Source organism: Chaetodon auriga, chromosome 8 (genome assembly GCF_051107435.1).
Source record: "Chaetodon auriga isolate fChaAug3 chromosome 8, fChaAug3.hap1, whole genome shotgun sequence".
Classification (NCBI taxonomy): domain Eukaryota; kingdom Metazoa; phylum Chordata; class Actinopteri; order Chaetodontiformes; family Chaetodontidae; genus Chaetodon; species Chaetodon auriga.
Window position 1 is genome coordinate 19,023,259 of NC_135081.1, and position 21,493 is coordinate 19,044,751.

General features: G+C 41.6%; 2 protein-coding genes across 2 annotated transcripts; one reads left to right on the forward strand and one right to left on the reverse strand.

The window, feature by feature from the left end:
* Positions 1-571: 571 nt before the first annotated feature.
* plekhg6 (pleckstrin homology domain containing, family G (with RhoGef domain) member 6) lies at positions 572-16,583 on the forward strand. Its single transcript, XM_076737728.1, has 15 exons — positions 572-620; positions 3,330-3,549; positions 4,146-4,280; positions 4,538-4,675; positions 7,607-7,702; positions 7,826-7,876; positions 8,141-8,290; positions 9,660-9,770; positions 10,871-11,020; positions 11,540-11,674; positions 12,219-12,338; positions 12,436-12,568; positions 12,651-12,766; positions 13,494-15,034; positions 16,387-16,583. The coding sequence occupies exons 1-15, from the start codon at positions 601-603 to the stop codon at positions 16,565-16,567; spliced, it is 3,297 nt and encodes a 1,098-aa protein (XP_076593843.1). The 5' UTR covers positions 572-600; the 3' UTR covers positions 16,568-16,583.
* Positions 16,584-17,237: 654 nt separating this feature from the next.
* On the reverse strand, positions 17,238-20,091 carry lag3 (lymphocyte activating 3). Its single transcript, XM_076738065.1, has 8 exons — positions 20,018-20,091; positions 19,759-19,879; positions 19,346-19,563; positions 18,833-19,093; positions 18,391-18,708; positions 18,047-18,304; positions 17,713-17,834; positions 17,238-17,347 (listed from the first exon to the last, which is right to left on the reverse strand). Exons 1-8 carry the CDS (start codon positions 20,067-20,069, stop codon positions 17,252-17,254), a joined length of 1,446 nt encoding a protein of 481 aa, XP_076594180.1. The 5' UTR covers positions 20,070-20,091; the 3' UTR covers positions 17,238-17,251.
* Between the last annotated feature and the right edge of the window lie 1,402 nt (positions 20,092-21,493).

A 21,493-nucleotide genomic window follows, 5' to 3' on the forward strand; every position in this document is an offset into this window, starting at 1 on the left:
AAGCTTTAAACTCGAAATCCAATTTGTAACGGCGTTGTTCCTCCTGTATGTTTAAAGTCTTTATCTTTTCTTGGCCTGATTGTCTCATCATTCCTTTCCTGTAGCTACATTCTTGTCCCCTTCCCTATAATTAATATGTTCTTGCGTGCAAGCTCTGCCATTCCACTTCACTGTGCTATCACAGAACAGATTTTCATGGTCGATTTCACATCAGTGCTTCTCTTTTTGTCAAGTTAAGAGCAAAAACAACTGCTGATTTACTACAGATTTGCCATAAATGCACACAAGACCTCTCTTCCCCTCTTAAAATGATTTACTCCTGTTTGCTCAAGGTGATCAATAGGCCTGATTGACATGAAACAACAATAGATCACCCTCAAAGAAATCAGTCACCGCCTCCGCTCCACTAAGCACTGTTAAGTGCCACACATTAACCAGCCCTGAGCACTGATTTGTTGGCCGCAGAATCCAGTTGTTCCCGTCGGGCCAGTTGCAGAGGGCAGGGGTGCAGGTGAGAGCAGGAGAGGGAGGGACCCATCCAGGCCGAGTGAAAGAGGAGGAGAAAGCGAACAGAAACCAAAGATGACTGGGTGAAACAAAATGGATCCAACCAAGCCCAGGTAAAGTCTATAATTTTATCTGTTTAGAGTCATAGCTGGCACTTTAAAAAGGTGAGTGTGTGCAATACAGAAGAGGAGCGTTTTTACTTCATGTCTACAGTGAGTCTCTTTCATGTTGGAGCTGCTGTGTGGATCCACGGACTGCACCGTGACAGCTGTTTTGTTGGTTAACTGGGGCCATTAAACAAGCAGTCTTAGATCTGCTTTTATTGAGCTATCATCAATCTTTGACTGGGTGTTCCAAGTTTAATATCATCTAACATCTTGAGTGTGTTCCTGCGGGATACAGACAGTGATTGTAAACAACTCTGACAGTGATGAAAGCACTGCATCAGACCTTTGATGTTTGACAGCATAACCTGAGCAGATTAGCGCAGCGTACCTGTCTGCAGCATGTTTAATCGTGTGAGTGTGTTTGCTTTTGGAATAACTTCTACAAACTGTATAAATGTGATCATGAATGCCAGCTACAGCAGCAATCTCACACTGCACTTCCAGTAAGAAGCAGTGTCGTAACAGCAGTGATCTGGCCGTGGATGAAAAATGGCACTTCTCCAGTGGAAGCGTCAGTAAACAGAGAAATACTTTGCTGACATATTGTAGCTTCCAGGGAATGAAGACACATCCTTTTTCGCTGTAAATTCGCTGTAAGCGCTTAAATCTGCAGCAGGACGTACATTCTGTGAGCTGTGACAGTGTTTGGATGTGTGGGAACTGATGTTAGGTGCGTCCTGAAGTTGCACTTTGACGTATGGCTGCGTAACAGGAGCTGTAGCTATGTGAGACTATCGGTATCATGTTAAATGAATGTCACTGCAACAGTAATGATTTCTGCTCCTTTGACAGCTCAGTCATGACAGTCTTTAGAGAGAAACATGAGGCTTTGGAATAGTTCTTATCGCGGCATCCATTTCAACTGAAAATGTAACCAAAAAAAGGTCTATGTCTCTGTCTCTCTCTGTTCTTGTGACTTTGGGCTCAGGATGGCTTGCAAGACAAATCTAAACACAATAAGAAAGCAAAAAAAATCCTGCAGGAGGTTGAAAAAAAAATCACGTTTATTTATTTCTTTAGTTTACTTTGCTCTAATTCTAATTTGCTCTAATTTGGAATTTCTAATTCTCCCTTTTTTCTTGTGAGTTGCTGCATTATTGTGGATCTTCAGGCCTCTTGTGTTGATATATAATCATACAACAAAAGATTCAGACAGGCGCCCAGTAAGATCCTACTGATGTTAAGTTCTGTTTCATTGAATTTGTTAATGTTAAGGTAATCTATAAATTCCTACATAACCAGGCCTCTCAGGCGCTCAGTGACCTGATCTGTACTTCTAAAAGTTTATACTAAAGCTAAATAAAACAGACGTATAAATATTACCTTTACTTAAATGGGGGAAGGTCATTGAGAGCAAGTTCTCTTCTGGCAATGACTACGCATATATAATGCTTACATCTAAAAATTACAACGCATATAAAACAATAAAACTAAATTGCAGTACATATAAAGCAATAGAGCTACATGGCAGGACAACACTGTGATGTGCCGCTCTGTCTATCAAAAGAGATTTAAATCTGCTTGGGATCAAAGGATCATTTGATAATCCCTTCTGACATGTACTCAGTTGACAACAGCACAAAGACAATATATTTAATATTTAACCTCAGCGGCTTCATTGATTTTTGTAAATATCTGCTTATTCTGAATTTGACGAAGCAACACATTTCAAACAGGTTGGGACAGGAGCAACAAAAGACTGGAAAAGTTGTGAAATGCTCCAAAAACACTTGTTTGGATTATTCCACAGGTAATCAGGTTCATCGGTAACAGGTGTGAGTGTCATGAGCCGTCCTGGAAAGGCTCAGTCATTCTCAAGCGAGGATGGCGAGAGGTTCACCACTTTGTGAACACATGATTGTATAAAGGACGTTACTACATGGACTCAGGACCACTGATGTCAGGGTCTCAGGGTTTCTGTCTCAGTGACACGGTGGACTGTAAAGTGCATTTTTGTCGATCTTCAACTGGACAATTTTCAGTTGTGTGGATCAACACGTGGAAATGATTACCCACAGAACTCAAACTGGACCACCAAGTGGTTCAGTTTTTAAAAAGCGGTCACTCAAGTGGTGATGAATGATCTGGTGCTCGTTACTGACTGTCCAAGAAATTTTAGTCTAGCGTCATTTGCGTTTTGTGCTATTTTGTATTTTCCTCTTGAGTTTCAGGTATTTTGAATGGAGCTCAGTGGCCTCGCAAGCAGGCTTGGTATGTGCGGTGTTTGGCACTGGTTTGTGCTATACTTGTCCCTAAAAAAACAAAAACAACAACAGTATAATAAATTAGAAAAGGAAAGAAATGTCTTTGGTTTAGCTGTTCACCACTGGTGCACACATAAAACATGCTTTATCGCGAGGGGTCGGAAGCCAAAAAGGTTTGGAACCACAGTCTTAAAGGATGAACTACTTGGATTGTTTACAATAATTCAGCTTTCTCTCTTTTGTTGCTACCTGTGTTTGTTTGTTTATGTAGTATTTGTAAAGCTTTTAGCCCAGAAAAGAAAGTAAAATGACAAAGCACATTATGTCCCTCCATTCTGTCTTCCACGCTCCAGGCCTCCCTTGCAAAGCCTTTTGTCATAGCAAACTATTCTGCGCTGTGCCCGCACACACCTTATTTTGGCAATGAGTAACCCTGTGTGCTTATCCTCAGCCTTTCCTCAAAGGCACCACATGTAAACAACGGTGGGGGAAATGAATCACTGATGGGTGAAGCACTGGTGCCACGGCGAGACGGGGCGGACGGGGAGAGGCAGAGGGACGCGGAAACCAGAGAGCCAGACATTGTTAATGGGATGACAGCAGCTGCAGACATAAACAGTCACCACAGGGGGTCAGCAGACAAAAACAAGTCCAGTACGCCTGATTTCCAGGTGAGTGACATGAGACAGGAAAGTGAGGGTGGTGGCAGCTTCCTGTATTGACTTTGCAGTGGTGAAATGTAACTAAGTACGTTCAGTCAAGTTCATCGTATTTTACTTGTTTTGTGCTTTTTCTCCACTGCTTTCATTTGTACTCAGTCATTTTGCAGATTATTTTTCATATTAAAACAATGTCCATCTTCTGAAACGCATGCATTGTTCAGTGAAACAACAAGCAAAGTTTTTCCTTTGAAAACTGAAAAAAAATGTTTTAACCTTGTTTTAATGCAGATCAACGTGTTTAAACATTTTTATATTGAACTTTTTAATGACTCCAGAGCAGCAGCACTCCCTCATCATGTGAAAATGCTAAGAGATAACCTCTTTCGTGATTTGGCACTACGTAAATAAAACTGTCTTGACTTAATCTCTCTCATTTCAAGAAAAGCAAGTAAAAAATATTTTCACTGCACTATACATTTTTAGAACTCTACAATAGGAATTAATGTGTTTTCTTCGAAGGTCTTCACACAATGAAAGGCTCTTGTACATAAGTAAGATTCCAAATAATTCTCAAATACCAGACTGATGACCTTTTCCCTTTCCAGAGGCGGACCAAGCAGAAGGTCGTGACTGACTTTTCAACAATGACTAAGGGAGCATCTGCAGGAGCCAAACCCAGAGCTGCACTGAGACAGGTCCTGTTCAGCCAGGGAGTGTCTGAGAAAAACCCGCCGTCTGAGGTATTATGTTGTCTCCTGCTCATCACACTGCATGCTTAGAAACAAATACAGACTTGCTCTGACCGTGTCCACGCACTCAAACAACTGAAAGAAACCTGTAACATATGACCACAAGTATTCACAGCCGTTATTGATCTTTTCCAAGAAATCGTGACTTCAGATTTTCCTCCTTTTTTACTTCATGAGTTCTGTGTTTTTTTTCTTCCTGCTTGTGTTCATTCTTATGTTTGTCCTCCCTGTCTTGAACCACCCCTCAGGAGCGAGGTCAGCTGGACGTGTTGAAGCAGTATCTGGGGACTTACGCTGTGCCAGTCAGTCTAAAGTGGAGGTGGAAGGAGGAAAGTCAGGGAGCGACGCTGGAGAAGAACTGGACAGATATAGTGAACTCTCATTCGGTACCGTCCCTTATAAGATAACTTTGGCAATATTTTTATTGTTCTTACTGTGAAAAAAATCCCATGAACAGAGCAAAACCAACAATGAACTGATCCTATGAACAAGACCTAATATACTGTAGTTTATTAACTCAACTCAACTCAACTCAACTTTATTTATATAGCACTTTAAAAACAGCCACAGCTGAAACAAAGTGCTGTACATAAATAGACAAAACAATATAAAAACACTAAAATAAGTAAAATAAAACAGGAATAAACACTAAAATTAATGTTTTATTGTTTTTAAAAACAATCAAAAGCAATAAAACAATAAATAAAAGCAAGCCATAAAACACTAAAACAAAAGCAGAGTCTCGTGGGGTTGAAAGCCAAGGAATAAAAGTGGGTTTTAAGACGAGTTTTAAAAGTGGACAGTGATGGGGCTTGTCTAATGAGCAACGGTAGCTCATTCCCTAATTTAGGAGCCGCCACAGAGAAGGCTCTGTCCCCTTTGGGCTTTCGTTTTGATCTCGGTACCTCCAGGTGCAGCAGATCAGCTGACCTGAGGCACCGAGCAGGAGCATAGGGGTGAAGGAGCTCAGAGAGGTAAGGCGGGGCGAGACCATGTAAGGATTTAAAAACAAATAAAATAATCTTAAAATGGACCCTAAAGTGCACAGGCAGCCAGTGGAGGGAGGCCAGGATGGGAGTTATGTGCTCCCTCTTACACACTCCAGTTAAGAAGCGAGCGGCTGCGTTTTGCATCAGCTGGAGGCGTGCGAAGGAGGACTGGCTGACTCCAAAATAAAGTGCATTACAGTAATCCAGCCGAGATGTGATAAAGGCATGGATTACTGTTTCAAAGTGCTGTTGTGCAAGAAAAGGCTTCACCTTTGCCAGCTGACTAATCTGGAAAAAGCTGGACTTCACTACAGCACTAATATGCCGATCCAGTTTAAAATCACTGTCCATCTTAAAACCCAGATTTGAAACTGTTGGCTTTACATAGCCTGCCAAAGGGCCCAAGTCAACAGGAGGGGGTTCACAAAGGCCACTGGGGCCAAACACCATTACTTCTGTTTTTTTCTCATTGAAATTTAAGAAGTTCAAGGCCATCCAGGCTTTGATGTCTTCAAGACATGACAGAAGTGGTGTGAGGGAGAAGGCATTTTTCTTTTTCAGTGGCACATATATCTGACTGTCGTCAGCATAACAATGAAAAGAGATGCCATGCTTTCTAAGGATGGAGCCCAGAGGGAGTAAATACAGAGAGAAAAGCAGGGGCCCTAAAATTAACCCCTGTGGAACCCCATACAGCAGTGGAGCAGAGCTGGACTCCAAGGCTTACACTCATACTGCTGTCGGGCAGATAAGATTTGAACCACTCCAGTGTAGTACCACAGATGCCCACTAGATGACGTAGCCGAGCCACCAGGGTATTGTGGTCCACAGTGTCGAAAGCTGTAGTTAGGTCCAACAGAACCAGAATTACATGCTCACCAGAGTCATTAGCCAGGAGGATATCATTAAAAACTCTTTATGAAGCTGACTCTATGCATACTCTATGCAGAGTTTTAAAACAGGACTGAAAGACCTCCAGGACACCATGCTCATCCAGGAAAGACTTTAACTGAGCATGGACAACTTTCTCCAAGATTTTAGAAATAAAAGGCAACTTGGAGATGGGCCTAAAGTTGGCCAACATGCTGCCATCAAGGCCAGGTTTTTTAAGTAGGGGCTGCACCACTGCATGTTTAAAACTTAGGGGAACAACACCGGAAGACAGACTGCTGTTAATGATAGCTAAGACTGACTGCCCTATACTAGGGAAAACCTCTTTAAAAAGACGAGGAGAGACAACGACAGAGTCACAGGCTCAAACTTATCAAGAGCTACAGAAAATGGAACAGGGTCAGAGGGATCAGATGCAGGAGCTGGGATGAGAGCCCTAGCAGTAGCAACCTTATCAATAAAAAAGTGCAGGAAGCTATTGCACATTTCAGGAGATGCCTCCAAGCTGACAGGCTGTGGGGCATTAAAAACAGTGTCAATGGTTAGGGTTAGGGTAGGGTTTTAAATAACACACGTGGGTTGTGACGATTGGACTCAATGATGTTTGACAGGTATTTTCTTTGGTCTCTTTAACAGTGCTCTGGTAGCAGCGCCAACAGTCCTTTAGGATTTGGAAGGAAACCTGCAGCTTGTCCGTCTTCCACTTGCACTCAGCCTTGCGGCACTCCCGTCTAGCTGCGCGAGTTCTTTCATTAAACCAGGACTCAGATTTAGCTTTGGGCTGCACATGGTAATCACAATGGAGCTCCATTGTGATTACCATGACCAGCTAATTGTAGTTTACTTTGAGTCAATCCAACATGCACCATCCTGCTGGGTATAGTCACCTGGGCAACAAATCCACGGCTGAAAATAGTCCCAAACAAATCCACTATTTAGTCCTTGATGAATCACTACAGCGCACAGCTTTTTTTAGGATGGATTTAGGATTTTTTTATCATGATTTAATTACAAAATTATATTTAATGACCTGTTTCTAAAGATTTACACCCATTGTAGGAATAAATGGGTTCAGATCTTAGAGCTTAGAGTTTAACCAGTGCCAGTGGTGGAAGAGGTATTAATATCTTGTACTTCAGAGTAAAAATACTCTGTTAACAACTAAACAGTTACTGCATTAAAAAGTAGCAAAACTAAGTCAAGTATTAGCATCAAAATATACTTTGAGTATCACAAGGTACTCACCATACAAGATAGCCCATTTCAGAATCACATGCATTAATGTGTTCATCACTGTGATGGTGCAGCTGGTGAAGATGGAGATATAGTTTTTATAATCGTGGGTATTTAAACTGCACCTTCATGAATCATCTCTCATAACTGTCTCCTTTCCCTCCTCGTTCTTCTCTCCCCTGCTGTCTTTTTTTTTTTTTTCAGACGATGTCTAAGACGCAGAGACACCAGCAGGAGGCGCTGTGGGAGTTTGTCCATACTGAGCTCACCTACATCAACAAGCTGCTTATCATCAAAGATGTAATATGTCATTCTCTACCTGCTGTCGTAGTCTCATTTAAATACAGTATTTCTTCTTATGTGTGTCTGCTGAAAAGGGAGTTTCCACAGGATGTTTAACAAAGCTGTGTCTGCTTCTCGCAGTTGGTTATTGCAGCTCTTGTCAACCTGCACCAGCATGGATTCCTCCTGGAGGTCAGTGTGCAGCTTCATGTTGACTTCGACACAAACCTGCTGCACAACATGCTGAATCTAAAGACCAATTTTCCACTGCTCTGCATACCACTGACATACATTGACTAGCACAACAACAACATCCGCTCTGGCTTAGACAGAATACAACACGAGTGGAAAATACAGCACAACAGCAGATTTCCACTGAGAAGATGGAAAATGTCACAAAGCAGGGGAGTTAAACTGAACACATTTTGTTGTGTTTTTGACTTCCTGCTGTGACAGGTGACCCCCGAGCTGCTTTTCTCCAACCTTCCCTCCATCCTCATTGCACACCAGCTGTTCTGGCAGGAGGTGATTTACCCCATGTTACATGAAGTCCGGAGCACAGGCAAGCCCTTTGACCCCATGAGGCTGGAGGCCGGCTGCCTGCAGGTACGAATTCACTGTCTGCCATTACAAACACATTCAGAGGTGGGTGTCTGTGTGGGAATGTAACTAAGTACACTCGCTTGAGTACCTCACTTACAGTATTTCAGTTTTATGCCACTATGCTTATATTCTACTACATTTCAGGAGGAAATATTGTACTTTTCACTACATTTGTCTGACAGCAGATGTTACCAGTTACTTTGCAGATTAAGGTCCTGTCATGCATGTAGATTAGAATGGGATGTAATAGAGTAAATACAGCTGCCCAACAGCATATAAAATAGTTTCAAAAAAGCTTCAACTAAAACCAGCTGCAACATTAAAATGCTGATTACAAGGTGATTTAAGTCATCAGAAAAAATAAGCTAATGATATAAAATGAGCACTTTAACTTTTCATATTTGAAGTACATTTGGCTGATAGTGTCCTCTTTCCAACATTTAAAAAGAGCAAGCAAACATTTAATATGCATATTAAAACAACGTCTGGCGTAAAGGATGACATGTGAATAATCATTTTTGCCCTGTAATCCTTCTGGCCTCTCAAGACATGAGTAATTCTCTCCATTGCATAGATTCTGTGCACGTCAGCGCTGCCATTTCTTTCGTGGCCCATTTCTCAGAGGAGCATTTCTTATAAGACACCAGTAGTATTCTCCATTCAAGTTCTTCTTGCTTACTCAGGTGCATCAGCTCAAGCTTAAAAATAGATTTTGTTTGAAAGACAGTTTTCAGGATGCTTTGGATTTCAGCCTGAAATGAAGTCACAGGGGTAGGGACAACCCCAAAAGACACTAATGTGATTTATGTCTTTGTTCCCACCAAATCTCATTTGACTTGAATACAATTAAGAGAGTCCTCCACTGGTTTAGCATTGTGCTCCTATAACTCTGTCAGACTGTGTGTCATGTGTGACATGACATGTATTCTTCCTCTATGTAAAAACCTGGTGCCCACATGACCCATAATACAACTTGAGCACCACCAACAATTCGATTGGAGGTTCAGGTGTGCCTTGCTAGAAGCAGCTAATGTAGCGTCAAGATGCTTCCCTCAAGCAGAGATGAGGAGCAGGCTATAGATGTGTGGTAAGCTCTAAGTCTTCGGCCCCAGCTGAGGTTGACTCAAATGACTTGACTTCAATCTTCATTCGCCGCACCGGGTATCTATGCTTTTTTTTTTTTTTTTTTTTTTAAGAAATCAGATTTCACACACCTCCCTCTGGAGCCACAAAAGGCTTTATGCAACTTCTTTCACATATGCAGCAGTACCTGGTGGAGTTCCTCTTAAAGTAAAATTATGGATGCAGGATTCATGGAGGTGATGGAGCTTTTTCACGTTGTCATTAATCCTCCTTTTCTTTGTGCACCCAGTTCCATCAGCGCTTCTCCTCCTATCAGCATTACTGTTGGGAGGAGGAAAACAATCTTGAGTTCACACGCAGGCAGATGGAGAGCAACCCACATTTCCTCACTTTCGTCCAGGTACGCTAAGCAGCAGACGTTCATCTGCACATCTTGCACAGTCGTGAACACAAATACGCAGGAAACTTCACACACGTATACTGAAACACTGACACAGAGGCCATCATTACCATTCAGTGCACTTCAATGGAATTCAATGCAATGACTAACTGTTGTGTTATTAATGCTGGCACAGTGTGGTTTGTGATGCTTTCATAAACTTGTAGGCGACATGTCATACCCGCTTCCTGATGGGAAACCACTTGCTACACCAACGTCTTCTCCAAATGATTCAGACTTAACAGCGATTTTAAAGGATTCCCTGTTCACATAATTGAGGTCAAGACATTTCTGGGAATAGTAACTGCAAGAGAAGCGTGTCCTTTACACAAGGTCTGGATGACTAAAACTAAGAGTTTCAACAGCATATTCATGGAAACATGGAACCCTACATTTGCAATGCTGTCTTGTGTATAGAGCAACTTAGCGCCACTGTAAATGTGTTTGTTCAACACTTGCTTTTTCATTTATGTCATACCATCACACTTGTCAACCCGAGTGGGAGGTGATATATTTTTTGTTAAACAACACATCTTACTAGGAAATGGTACATGTTGGGCAGTGAAGGGTCTTCTCACCCAAATCAAACAAAACAGAAACATTGCATTTAGCTTTCGGCGTAGTTTGTGTTTTGCAGATATGGTTTTATTTGTCAAGACTTTGAGATATCAGTCTTCTGTCAGTCATCTGCCACCACTCCAACACTGTGGAAGTGAGTGAAAAAATACTGTCCTGGTATTTGGGGCAATCCACAGACATCCCTCTGAACAATTTTCTATCAGAAATGGCGAAAACTCTTCATAGTAAAGATTAAGAAGCACAAACAAAATATATTTCAAGTCAAAATCAACACAATGGATGAATCAAATCAAAACTATCTTTATGGCTAGATCCTATTTAGGCTACTGTAGGATGCTAATGGACACTAATTTGGGTGAACAGACCAATTCAGACTGTTTCGTGTTATGTTATTCATGGTTCCAAGCCACTATGTACTCTAATACAAAGAGTTTTTTATCAAAAGCACTGACTGCAATGTTCCTGTGTTTTCATATGTCCAGTGGGTGGAGACTCACCCTCAGTGTGAGCGGATGCGACTCGGGGACATGCAAGCCAAACCTCATCAGAGGATCACAAAGTACCCTCTTCTGCTCAAGGCTGTGCTGAAAACCACCCAGGACCCTGATGTACAGCACACACTCAGACGCATTGTGAGAAACCATTAAATCTTGAAGGCCTGTATCATTTCAAGGGATATCTTAAATTAAAAGCAATATAGTAAATATAGATTGCAGGTAGGCTGAAGCCTCTTATCTATATCCATCATGAAACCATTCAAATGGTAAATTCAACAAATGTGAATCCCATTTAAATTGTTAACCTGATAGTGATCCAAGTGTCTTCACACTATTGAGATCATTTTGAAGAGATGTTTCAGAATCTGCAAAAAGAGGATAATTTTTCTATAATCTCAGAATATCCCGTTATCAGAGTACCAAGAGGTCTTGGCATACAAAAAGCATTGGACACTGGGGAACCAGTGGGGAGTCCATTGTAATGAAAAATTTCCTCATATTATCTGAAATCTGTAAACCTGATCTTTATGAAAAAGCTGAGGTAAACTTTGAAATCATCAAAGCGGTTCAATTCAGCATGAATTATTGGTTTTCTGCAGAGCAACAAAAGTCCCACTGGCTCACGCCAGCCATCTTCTTTTTGCTCCTCTCCAGTTATCCAGTGTTAACAGTTTTTTGGACAGTATCAATGATTACCTGAGGCAAAAAGATGAGGAACTTGCTCTCAGCATCTCTGCTCAGAGGGTGGAGGGATACGAGGTGGAAGGAATAAATGAAGATATCGACAAGGTAAAATATGATTATTTTCTTTTAGATTCTGCATATTTTGTCCATGACAAACTTTTTGTGGCAGATTTTCTTGTGAATGTACTTGAGTACAAAACATCCTATTCCTAGATCATAGATCAACGTTTGCTCAACTAGACCTTCACTAGAGACAGAGTTAATATGACGGATTAGGAGACACTGGGCCACTGAGTGCAGACATGTAAAAGGCTCCCCGCTTTTGACTCGATGTAGTCTTTTTGTGTCTTTTTGCGTCATTTTGCATGTCTTCATTGTCATTGTATTGAAAAATTAACAATGAAGAATTAGGGAAACTGGTTTCAAAAACTCCTTTATTACAGCAAACAACAAATGTGACACAATTTTGTTTCTTCCACCTTCCTCATTACCAAACAGGATGTGAAAGTTCATTGATTCAAGATGTGAGAATTCAGATGTCAGACTGTCATTACAACACTAAACATTATAGGTTTCTGCCAAAGTAAACTAATGTTCACTCTCATATGTTTTGCTACTCTTACTTACTCATGATGGATTTCCTTGACAGCATGTCAGAGAGATCTGCCAGTTTGACCTAACATGCCCCATCAGAGGAGTAGGTCCTGAAGTTGTCCGTAAGCTGCTTCTGGAGGAGAACTTGAAGATTCGGGGGAGAAAAGACAGCAAGGTGGTGCAGATGCACTCAGTCAATGCACATTTAAATCTCTTCAGTACATCATTGTCATTACTTTTTAATGCTCTTGTCTTTCCTTGGTATGATGCAGCTGGAGGTGGTGGCTCTACTTTTCTCAGATGTGCTTCTAATGACCAAAGTCCAGAAGAAAGGAGAGCGGCTGAAGGTAGTTCGACCGCCTCTGGCCCTCGACAGAACGTACTGCATAGCGTTGAAAGATGGCTGTGAGTATGGACAAGACACGAGTCAGCTGGATTCTGAGTAAATATATTGGAGATCCCATAATCAGTCCTCTTCTTCTTTCAGGTTCATTTGTTCTCGTGGAGGTGGGTGAGCTTCGGAGTGCTATGAATGTCTACATATTTGCAGCCAGCACCTCAGAGAGCTGCTCCACATGGGTCTCCACCATCCACCAGGCGAAGGTGAAAATTCCTGACGAAATGTTTTGAAATGATACTGGTCTGAATTATGCCTTGCTAGCAGCGTGCAATGTCAGTTTGTTGGTAGACTGGCTGTCCAACACTTCCTGACTGAAATATGTCAGCAACTTTTGGATGGATTGCCATGAAATTTGGTCCGAACATTATGGTTCCTAGTGCTTGATCGCTGAAGACTTTGGTGATGTGCTGACTTTTGGTTGAGAATGAAAAGTCTCCACACCATTAAACTGACTGCCATGCAATTTAGTACACACATATAGTGCATGTCCCCCTCTTGATGAATTCTAGTCACTCTAGGACCCCTGGCCTTTTCCTCCAGCACCACCATTGGATCAATATTTGTTCAACACTTTGCACCTGAAACACTAATAAAATTTCCATCAGCATATTGTGTTTAGTGCTAATTGGCAAATGCTAACATGCTGACAGGCTAACCTAGGATGATGAACGTGGTAAACATTACATATACTTAACATCAGCATGTTAACATTCATGTTATGAGCATGTTAGCATACTCATGTTAGCATTTAGCACAAAGCATCACTGTGTATAAGTACAGTCTCACAGAGCTGTCAGAGTTGTCACCTGTAACATTATACCTACTCTGCTGAATGAAAGAATCTAAGTTTCTAAAAAAAAAAAATTACAAAAATCAGAGTCATTCATTGTTGAATGTTTCATTTATTTTATTTCTATATTATGTTGTCAGGAAACACTGAGGGGCTGGCGAGAGACAGAGCGTAACAGACAACTGGAAAGCTGGAAAATCCAACAGCTGGAGGCCAAACCTGTCACAGAGGTCAAGGTGGATGATACAGAGACAGAAGAAGAACCTCTTATGCAGTCAGGAAGAGAGACTTTTGTGGATGAATTTACCGAGGAGGAATTTATAATCCCCAAATCAATAAATGGGATGCTGCCATCTAAAGAAGCAGAGGAACAGTATCAGCCTCCATATGATGTGGCCACTATCAACACTGTTGTATCTTTTTTGCACTCCCAACCCAGTGACAACAAGCAGAAATTAATGCGGAAGAGCTGTGCTAGTCAGCAACTCAAAGGATACGAATGGATAGAAATGGGAGTGAGAAAACAACAAGTTGACATCCATACAGAGGAACCAGAGGAGATAGTTGAATTCCTCAGGACAAAGGAGCGAAGGGTGGCCGGGAACCACAGAGTGCAGTCTGCCCCTAATCTGGATCATTTCACTCACAGTATTGCAGCTCATCCATTCAAATACAACACAACTCGGCCACATACTCTCTTACTAGATGGATATCCAGATATTGACTACCCAATGGATGAAGATAGTAATTCACAACCTCCTTACCAACTCACAATATCCAGGGAGGGGCCTGAGATTTTGAGATCACCAAGTGAAGAAGGAATATCAACAGCGACAGACTCAGATTCCCAGTCTGTAAACCTGGACACCAGGAGAAATTCCAGCCACAGCCAGTCTGGAGACATGGAGACAACTCCAGAGGCCTGGAGTTTCTCCAAAAATTTGAAGTCACCCGGGTTACGGAGGAGGAGGCCAATAAGCACCCATCAGGGCTCCTCCACTGAGACATCTAGGCAGTTCTTCCAGGGCTCAGAACCAGCTTGGCCTGCTTCTTTTTCCAGCTCTGACTCAGACTACAAGCCAAATACCAAGAGGAACACTGTTCCTTTCACCAAAAGCTCAGATTCACATCGGGTGCTAAAGCTCGGCTCCCTGAAGCCAAACCAAGGGATGTTTTGGAACACGCAAGATAGAATCTCCCCAGACCCCCAAACATTGTCTGAATCTGAGCTGCCTGAGCTTAACTTCTATAACAAAAGGCTCAAAATGAAAAGCCAAAGCAGTTCCTCCATTCCTAACATCATTATTGAAGGAAGCCATGACCTTGAGCTGCCCTCCAGCAGTCTGTACACTTTAGCCCAGGTACGGGATCCACAATCCCCCATTGCAGGACACAATCCCAACGGTCACACCTCACCTCTGGAGGGTCTTTTGGAAAGAGCCAGAGAGAGAGATGGCTTGAAAAGAGACAGACATTTGAAAATGAGCAACTTGAGGTCAAAGTATCCTCCCCCTTCCCCCTTGTTTTCCACCACACCATCACCAGCGCCCAGTGATGGAGAAAGAGACACTGAGTGGGAGGAGGAGGTGGCGCTAATGAGACACAGAGCTCTCACAGTGAGTAAAGGGTGGAAGGAGCAGCTGGTGGATGGAGATGGAGATGAAGATGAGAAGAGGGACAGGTTAGTATGCCCTTAAGTGTCCTTCCCTTTCACCTTAGTCACTTCTTGACTGATGAACACATGTTCTGGGTAATGTCTGGATTTTATTTTGATAACTTTATTAATCCCATGAAGGGAAAAAGCATTTGGGTTCCCTTACACAAACCACGCGATCATTAGCCAGTTAGTCATTGTCAGACAAGAAACCATGCAAATATCACACACACACACACACACACACACACACACACACACACACACACACACACACGCACTCATTAAAACTGGCATGTGACTCAAGAGTGAAATTTCATCTTTCCAATTACACAATGACTTAAGTAGTCCCAGTCTTTGTCCCTGACAGCCACAGTTTTGCATGTAGAGCCTTAAATTTTCTAAGCAGCCATCTACAAAGAAAAGGCAAAACACAACAAAAAACCACAGGAGGAAAGGAAACACTACACAACAGGCTGGACTTTGGTACCATGTATTTGTATTCTCATGAAGGTCAGAGGTTAAACTCAGCTACACAGGAGCGTCCCTGGAGCTTGTGTTGATTCAGTATCTCACTCAAGGATACTTGAAAAGGGTGGAGGTCCTCTGTTTGAAAGAGGAGCTCCATCCTGCTGATCTACCTATTGCTGAAGTTCAAGTCAATGTCTCCATTTACTTGACAGACGTTTTGCTTCACCAGCTTTGAATAATAGACACGTTAGGATGCATGTTCTTTTCATACTTTGCTCTGTGCTGCTTAACTTTATTTGTTTCCCCCTCAGTTGGAAAATGTCTTTTTGCGCTGTCAGACCTTTACTATTGAAATTAGTTTTCAGCGTTGAGTAGGCTGGTAATGGACAGACTGTTCTGTGAGAATGGAAACTTAAAATTACCCTGCGGTCTTCGTGTTTCGAAGCACAGAGCAGGCAGAATGCTGTATCTCATAAAACTTTGCAGAAAATTTTGTCGAATATTTTAAATTGTGGATCATTTACATCAGAAACTCCACAAGACACTTCGACGGTTTCCTTGTTAAATAACCAATTTAATTACTTTTTACTTATCTAATTGCTAACATTATACAATATATTTATCAGAGCCTTAATTAAGCTCTTTGTCTATTTTAATGTTCTCATAATTTCTCTTGCAATTTTAAACACTGTTTAGGTATTTTATACTTTTTGGGCTCTTAATCAGCATGATTAAGATGCAGGCGATTATAATAATAAAATTACAATGCACTGTCCAACTTCATGCAGAGTGGCAGCTTTTGAAGGGAGACTGAGCCTGAGCACAAGAGGTCTTCAGTAGTCGGGAAAGTACTTGCACATTGTTACAAAATCATCTGTTTTCACCCTGTGTTTCCATCTCCTCTTCAGTGTTGTCTTTACGGACGGTGTAAATGTGGACTGGTCAGGTTGGTGCTTTGGTGATGATGACGTCTTGGATCATTTACACCCTGGAGTCGAGGGCCTTCTCGAGGGCATCAGTCGATCTTTGGCCTTTTGGGATCTGCACAGACATTCAGAGCAAGAAGACGGGGAGTGCGGTCAAATATAGCTCTGAGGCTGCACTGCAGAGTGGATCCAAAACTAGACTGCAAATGGACTGAATTATGCAAACTCAAAGTTCAGTCCATGAACGTCAACTACAGAGGGACAAAGTAATGCAGACAGTCTGCTTTTTTATGAAAAGCTGAAGCGCACAAAGTGAAAAAAGATCAAATAGAATAAAGAAACGTGTGTATCACTTCAATCTGGATTCATGGCCAATAATAACTCTGTAAAGAATGTAAAATAATGGAGTATATTTTTGTAATAATACATAAGCATGTGCTCACTGTTTTGTGTAAATATGATGAAATATTATTTTTTATAAATTACTGTGTATATTATTTATAGCAGTAATATTTTCCTCTCTCATTGACCTGAGAGTGATGTTTGGATATAATGTGATAAATAAAGCCAGCTTTATTTCTGATAAATGAATTTTATTTGTAAAACATTTTATTCTCAGTATGCACATGGAAACAAATCCTCACATATGGCTGAATAACTGAAAATAGTTACAAAGATAATATACAACATTTCAAATACTGCTACATCATCTGCTCAGAAAATACTGTATTTACAAAACTTGTGCAAACAAAAGTCTCCCAACGTATTGCAGGCATGAAGAAGCTGGGTCTCGCTTCAGTTCTGTGCTGTGAGGTCTGTCCTGCGATGCCTCTGCTTTGATGTGTCTTTACTTTTTCTCTCTCTTCCTTTCTCTCTCCTCCCGCTCATTGGAGGTGGTATGAACAATCGTCTCCAGCGCAGGGTACTGAAAGATCCTTTTCCTCTGTGGACAGAAGATATGCAAAATCGTTTAAATGAGCAACAAGAGTCAAACTCAAGAAGTGATGCATGAATGCATACATGTATGTATCTTTGATTAATATTTTGCGGGAGGTTTTTTAATATCTATAAGAATTAGAAATCAGTTAATGAGTTATGGTAATTTCTTTCCAGTCAAACTTTTATCATGAGACAAAGACAATAATTTCCCTTATTTCAAGATTTTGCAAGAAATGTAGAAACTGTCTCATACTTTGTTTTTTCTTTTTCTCCCCCCAAATACAAGTTTTTCAGTAGAATTTAACAAAGGAGGAAATGAGTTTTTGAACAACAGTAGTTTTCACAGCGCTGTGAACTATAGATATTTACCCTTTGGTGGTTCTTGCACATCTTAACCAAAACCAGCAGCAGAACCAGGAGGAGAAGGCTGAGACCGACCACAGCGGCGGTGTTATGTGAGGGGCTTGATGATTTTTGTCCACTCAGACCACCTGCAGGGAAAAACCATATAAACAGAGTCAGATAAAAGCACAATGTTTCATATTTGTATATATTAAACAAATTATAATTTTGCATCAGCATCAATGCAGTATATTCCAAAAAATATCAAAAGGCGACACAAAATATCTAAAGGCAGCACACGTATATATTTATTTGTGGCATGTAATTAAAAATAAAAAAACATCCAGAAGAGAGAACTTACTCATCAGCTGAATGTGGGACGTTACGTTTCCCAAAATGCCCTCTGTCCCGTAGAAACGACATGCCCATTCGCCTTGGTTCTCCTCTGACATTTTACTTATTCTCAGAGTCTTCCCCTTCTGGACGGACCCAAATGACTGGGTGCCGTTGAGGTCATAGACCACATGAACCCACTCGTAGTCGGTGACATCGCTCGAGTCGGACAGTTGGCAGGTCAGTGTCATGGCGCCTCTTTCCTTTGACGTGATTCTGCTGTCAACTGAGAGAAGAACAAGACAATAAAGTTGGCTTTTGATGACAAAGATTAATGTTACTCAAGCTTAAACTGAATCCATGGAGGCTTACTTTTGGCAACGACGAGCTGCATATCTCGAGTCAGCCGTTGTCCTTCTACAGTCCCAGAGCATCTGTACCGGCCCTCATCCTCAAACCCAACCTCTTTCAAACTGGCAGACTTATCCAGAGGGAACTGAGAGGACGGTGAGGATGGAGAGAAAGAGGCAGAAAGGTGACCAGGAGCGAGTCTAAAAATAGACTCAGGTTTGAGTTTCTCCCAGAGTGTGTTAGAGGGGGTTAAACCAGGGGAGAAGACACAGGGGAGTGTGACCGCAGACCCCACAGCAGCATACACTTTGGTATTGTCTTTGGATGGATGGATGATTCCTGTGACAGAAAGGCAATGAAAGATGAGATTTTAAGAACATCCGCCAAGGAAAAAAGATGAAGCACACAGCCTTTCTTCAAATAAAATAAAAATTCAGTTTTCTAAATCTCTCTTGAATCTTACCCTTCACGGTCAGAGCTGCCGAAGCTTGCCACTCTTTGTCCTTGTAGCCCATGACACAGGTCCAGTTTCCTGTCAGCCTCGCAGTTGCCTTTTCCCTCACAACACTTTCAACACCATTGCTGTTGAAGACGATTCCAGGCCGGGACATAAATGGGCTGTTGTTCAACATCCACTGGAACGCGGCTCCGTGAAGCCCAGGAGTCACGTTACAGGTGATTGTAACGTCATTCCCCCAAACGGGAACCAATGAAGAGATGGACACTGTTGAAGATACAGGCAAGGATTAGTTTGTTAACATATATTAAAGTTCATTTATGATCCAGATGTTACTCATACAGATGTAAGGGGAAAAGACTGCTTAGTCCAGAGGCTGCTCTATCAATATATTTTCAAGCTGAATCTTTGGCACTGTTTTAACAAATTCATGGAGTGGCCGCAGTACAGCTGAGACCTCTGTTACAGTGTACATTGTCAAAACATCTGGGGTTTTGAGGCTGCATCTAATTTTCTTACCTTCCATGATTCTGAGTATGACCACGTTCGCAGTAACCTGGCCTCCATAATCCACCATGCAAGTGTACCTTCCTCCATCCTCCTTCCTCACGCTGTTGATTTGCAAGCTGTAATCGCCTCTCTCAAACTGCGAATGGGGGCATCTTACGCGTTGGTTCTCTTTGGATAAGCTAGAAGCCCAGAACTGCATCCCACCCTTTTCCTTTCTCCAAACGGTGCTGTGGACAGAGGTGTCACAAACAATCCAGTGTCATCGGCACGTAGATGCAAGTCTTTAGTTTGAAGATGAAGGAGGGACTATTGGTGGAGCATGGGATTAGAGAGAATCTAAGGGATTTGTGGCCGGTGACATAAAGCAAAGATGGAAAAGGACATAGCCAAGCAGGGGCAGCAAACAAAAACTTTTGTCTTACCCTTTCTTGTCTTTAGTCCAGATGATGTTGGAGGGATATGGAGATGAAGGGCTGCATTTACAGGGTAGTACAGCCTGAGAGCCTGCTTCAGCAAACACCTCAGTTTCCTCACACTGAGCCCCTGAGGAAGAAACACAAAACGTTTAACTTTACAAAGAACATGTGCACCTTCAGCCTACAAAAACACATGTGTGTCTGATCAACATTCACCACCAAAGGTTTTAGAAAAAAAATTGTGGTAGAAAAATCAGAAATTTACCTGTCATAAGGACGGTCATCACCGCAAAGATGAAACACTCCAACAGCATCATCTTGTTGCTTTTGTTCTTGATGAATATTTCAGTTTGGGCTCTGCGCTGCCGTTAAAACGCAGCAACAAATTTCACTTCAGTCTGCCTCGCTTTAACTTCTAGCAGCTCGGTTTTCCACCTCTCAAAGCCTGTCTCTCTCTTTGTGTTCTTGTAAGTCGGTTTGATGAGGTATATATTGACGGGGGCGGAGGGTGGAGTGTTTCGAAGCTCCTCTGTAGATCATGTGACTTCACCTACAAACCAGGCTTTGATGTGGTCTGTCTGTGTCAGCTTGGAAACTGTAAGACAGAGATGTAAACAGGGAGACCCACCTCCTCCCACGGATTCTCTCTACTTCACCCTGTTCCCTTCTTCACATCAGTGTCCCAATATGTCACATTATTGCAAGCCAGAGCATACAGAAGTATAAATAAAAGTACAGTATATGGCCATGTGTAGTAGCATCTGCAGTATGTACTGTATTTGTACTTCAAAATATAGTTCATTTTTAGAAATGCTCTTATGCAAAATAAGAACTAAGTAATGTCACTGTCTTTCTCCACACATTTCTCTGAATGTTATTGTTTACAAATCACTTGAGGCTCATTCACGTGAGCTTGTGAGTTGTTGATTTGAAACTGCAACGCCAAACCCTGTCACTCCTTACGTCACTGCCAGTCACTTTTGTTTACAGCCGCCGGTTAACTCACAGGTCCCATCATGATCATCATCGTCACCTGTATGATGAGAACGACTCCATTTAGTGATACGGTGCCTTGTTCTGATGGATATTCATGAAAATGAATCATCCGCTTCTTTCTCGCTTCTCTGTTTTCCTTTTCGTCAGTTCTTACAACAGTGTCGCTACAATAGAAACAGGCCTACACTGCCAGTCAAACGTTTGGTTTGCGGCCTATATTTTAGCATATTTCACTGATTGTCAACCAAAGGCATTCATTGTAAATACTTTAAAATCTGAAAATATAGGTTCAAAGTAATAGCGAAAATGTCTTTGAACTGGTCCTGGTTCTGTTTGTGTTTTCAACATTAACTATATAATCAACTACTTTTTTTTTACCCTGACTGGTAACATTTAACTTAAACCTCCCGTTTAGCATTTAGAAGAAGTAATAAATATTTAATAATTCGTCTTCAACACACTAATGTAGTTGTGAACAGATAAGTTTTATTAATGTATTTGTCAAGAACTGATAATCCTCCTGTGCTGGTACATAGTACACAGTACACAGTATGAACAGAAAATGAATGATGACACAGTACAACACAGGTGTGATAATATGAAACATGTCTGCAAAGGAGAAGCTAAAACAGCTGAAGAACACGTTAAAATGCTTTTATATCTGTATCTGTATATGATGCTTTTTTATATCTGGGCACAACTACAGTGTGTTGTATCTGTGGTATATTTACCTGTATGTTACACA

Bases quoted from the DNA above. Each gene is read 5' to 3' on its own strand.
- lag3 (XM_076738065.1), bottom strand. From the start codon at position 20,069: ATGATGCTGTTGGAGTGTTTCATCTTTGCGGTGATGACCGTCCTTATG. The intron at 19,564-19,758 runs GTAAGACAAAAG...CTCTGTCCACAG, and splicing joins TGGACTAAAGACAAGAAAGG to CACCGTTTGGAGAAAGGAAA. The intron at 17,348-17,712 runs GTAAATATCTAT...TTCTGTCCACAG, and splicing joins TGTGCAAGAACCACCAAAGG to AGGAAAAGGATCTTTCAGTA.
- plekhg6 (XM_076737728.1), top strand. From the start codon at position 601: ATGGATCCAACCAAGCCCAG. The intron at 7,877-8,140 runs GTCAGTGTGCAG...CTGCTGTGACAG, and splicing joins AGCATGGATTCCTCCTGGAG to GTGACCCCCGAGCTGCTTTT. The intron at 11,675-12,218 runs GTAAAATATGAT...TTTCCTTGACAG, and splicing joins TAAATGAAGATATCGACAAG to CATGTCAGAGAGATCTGCCA.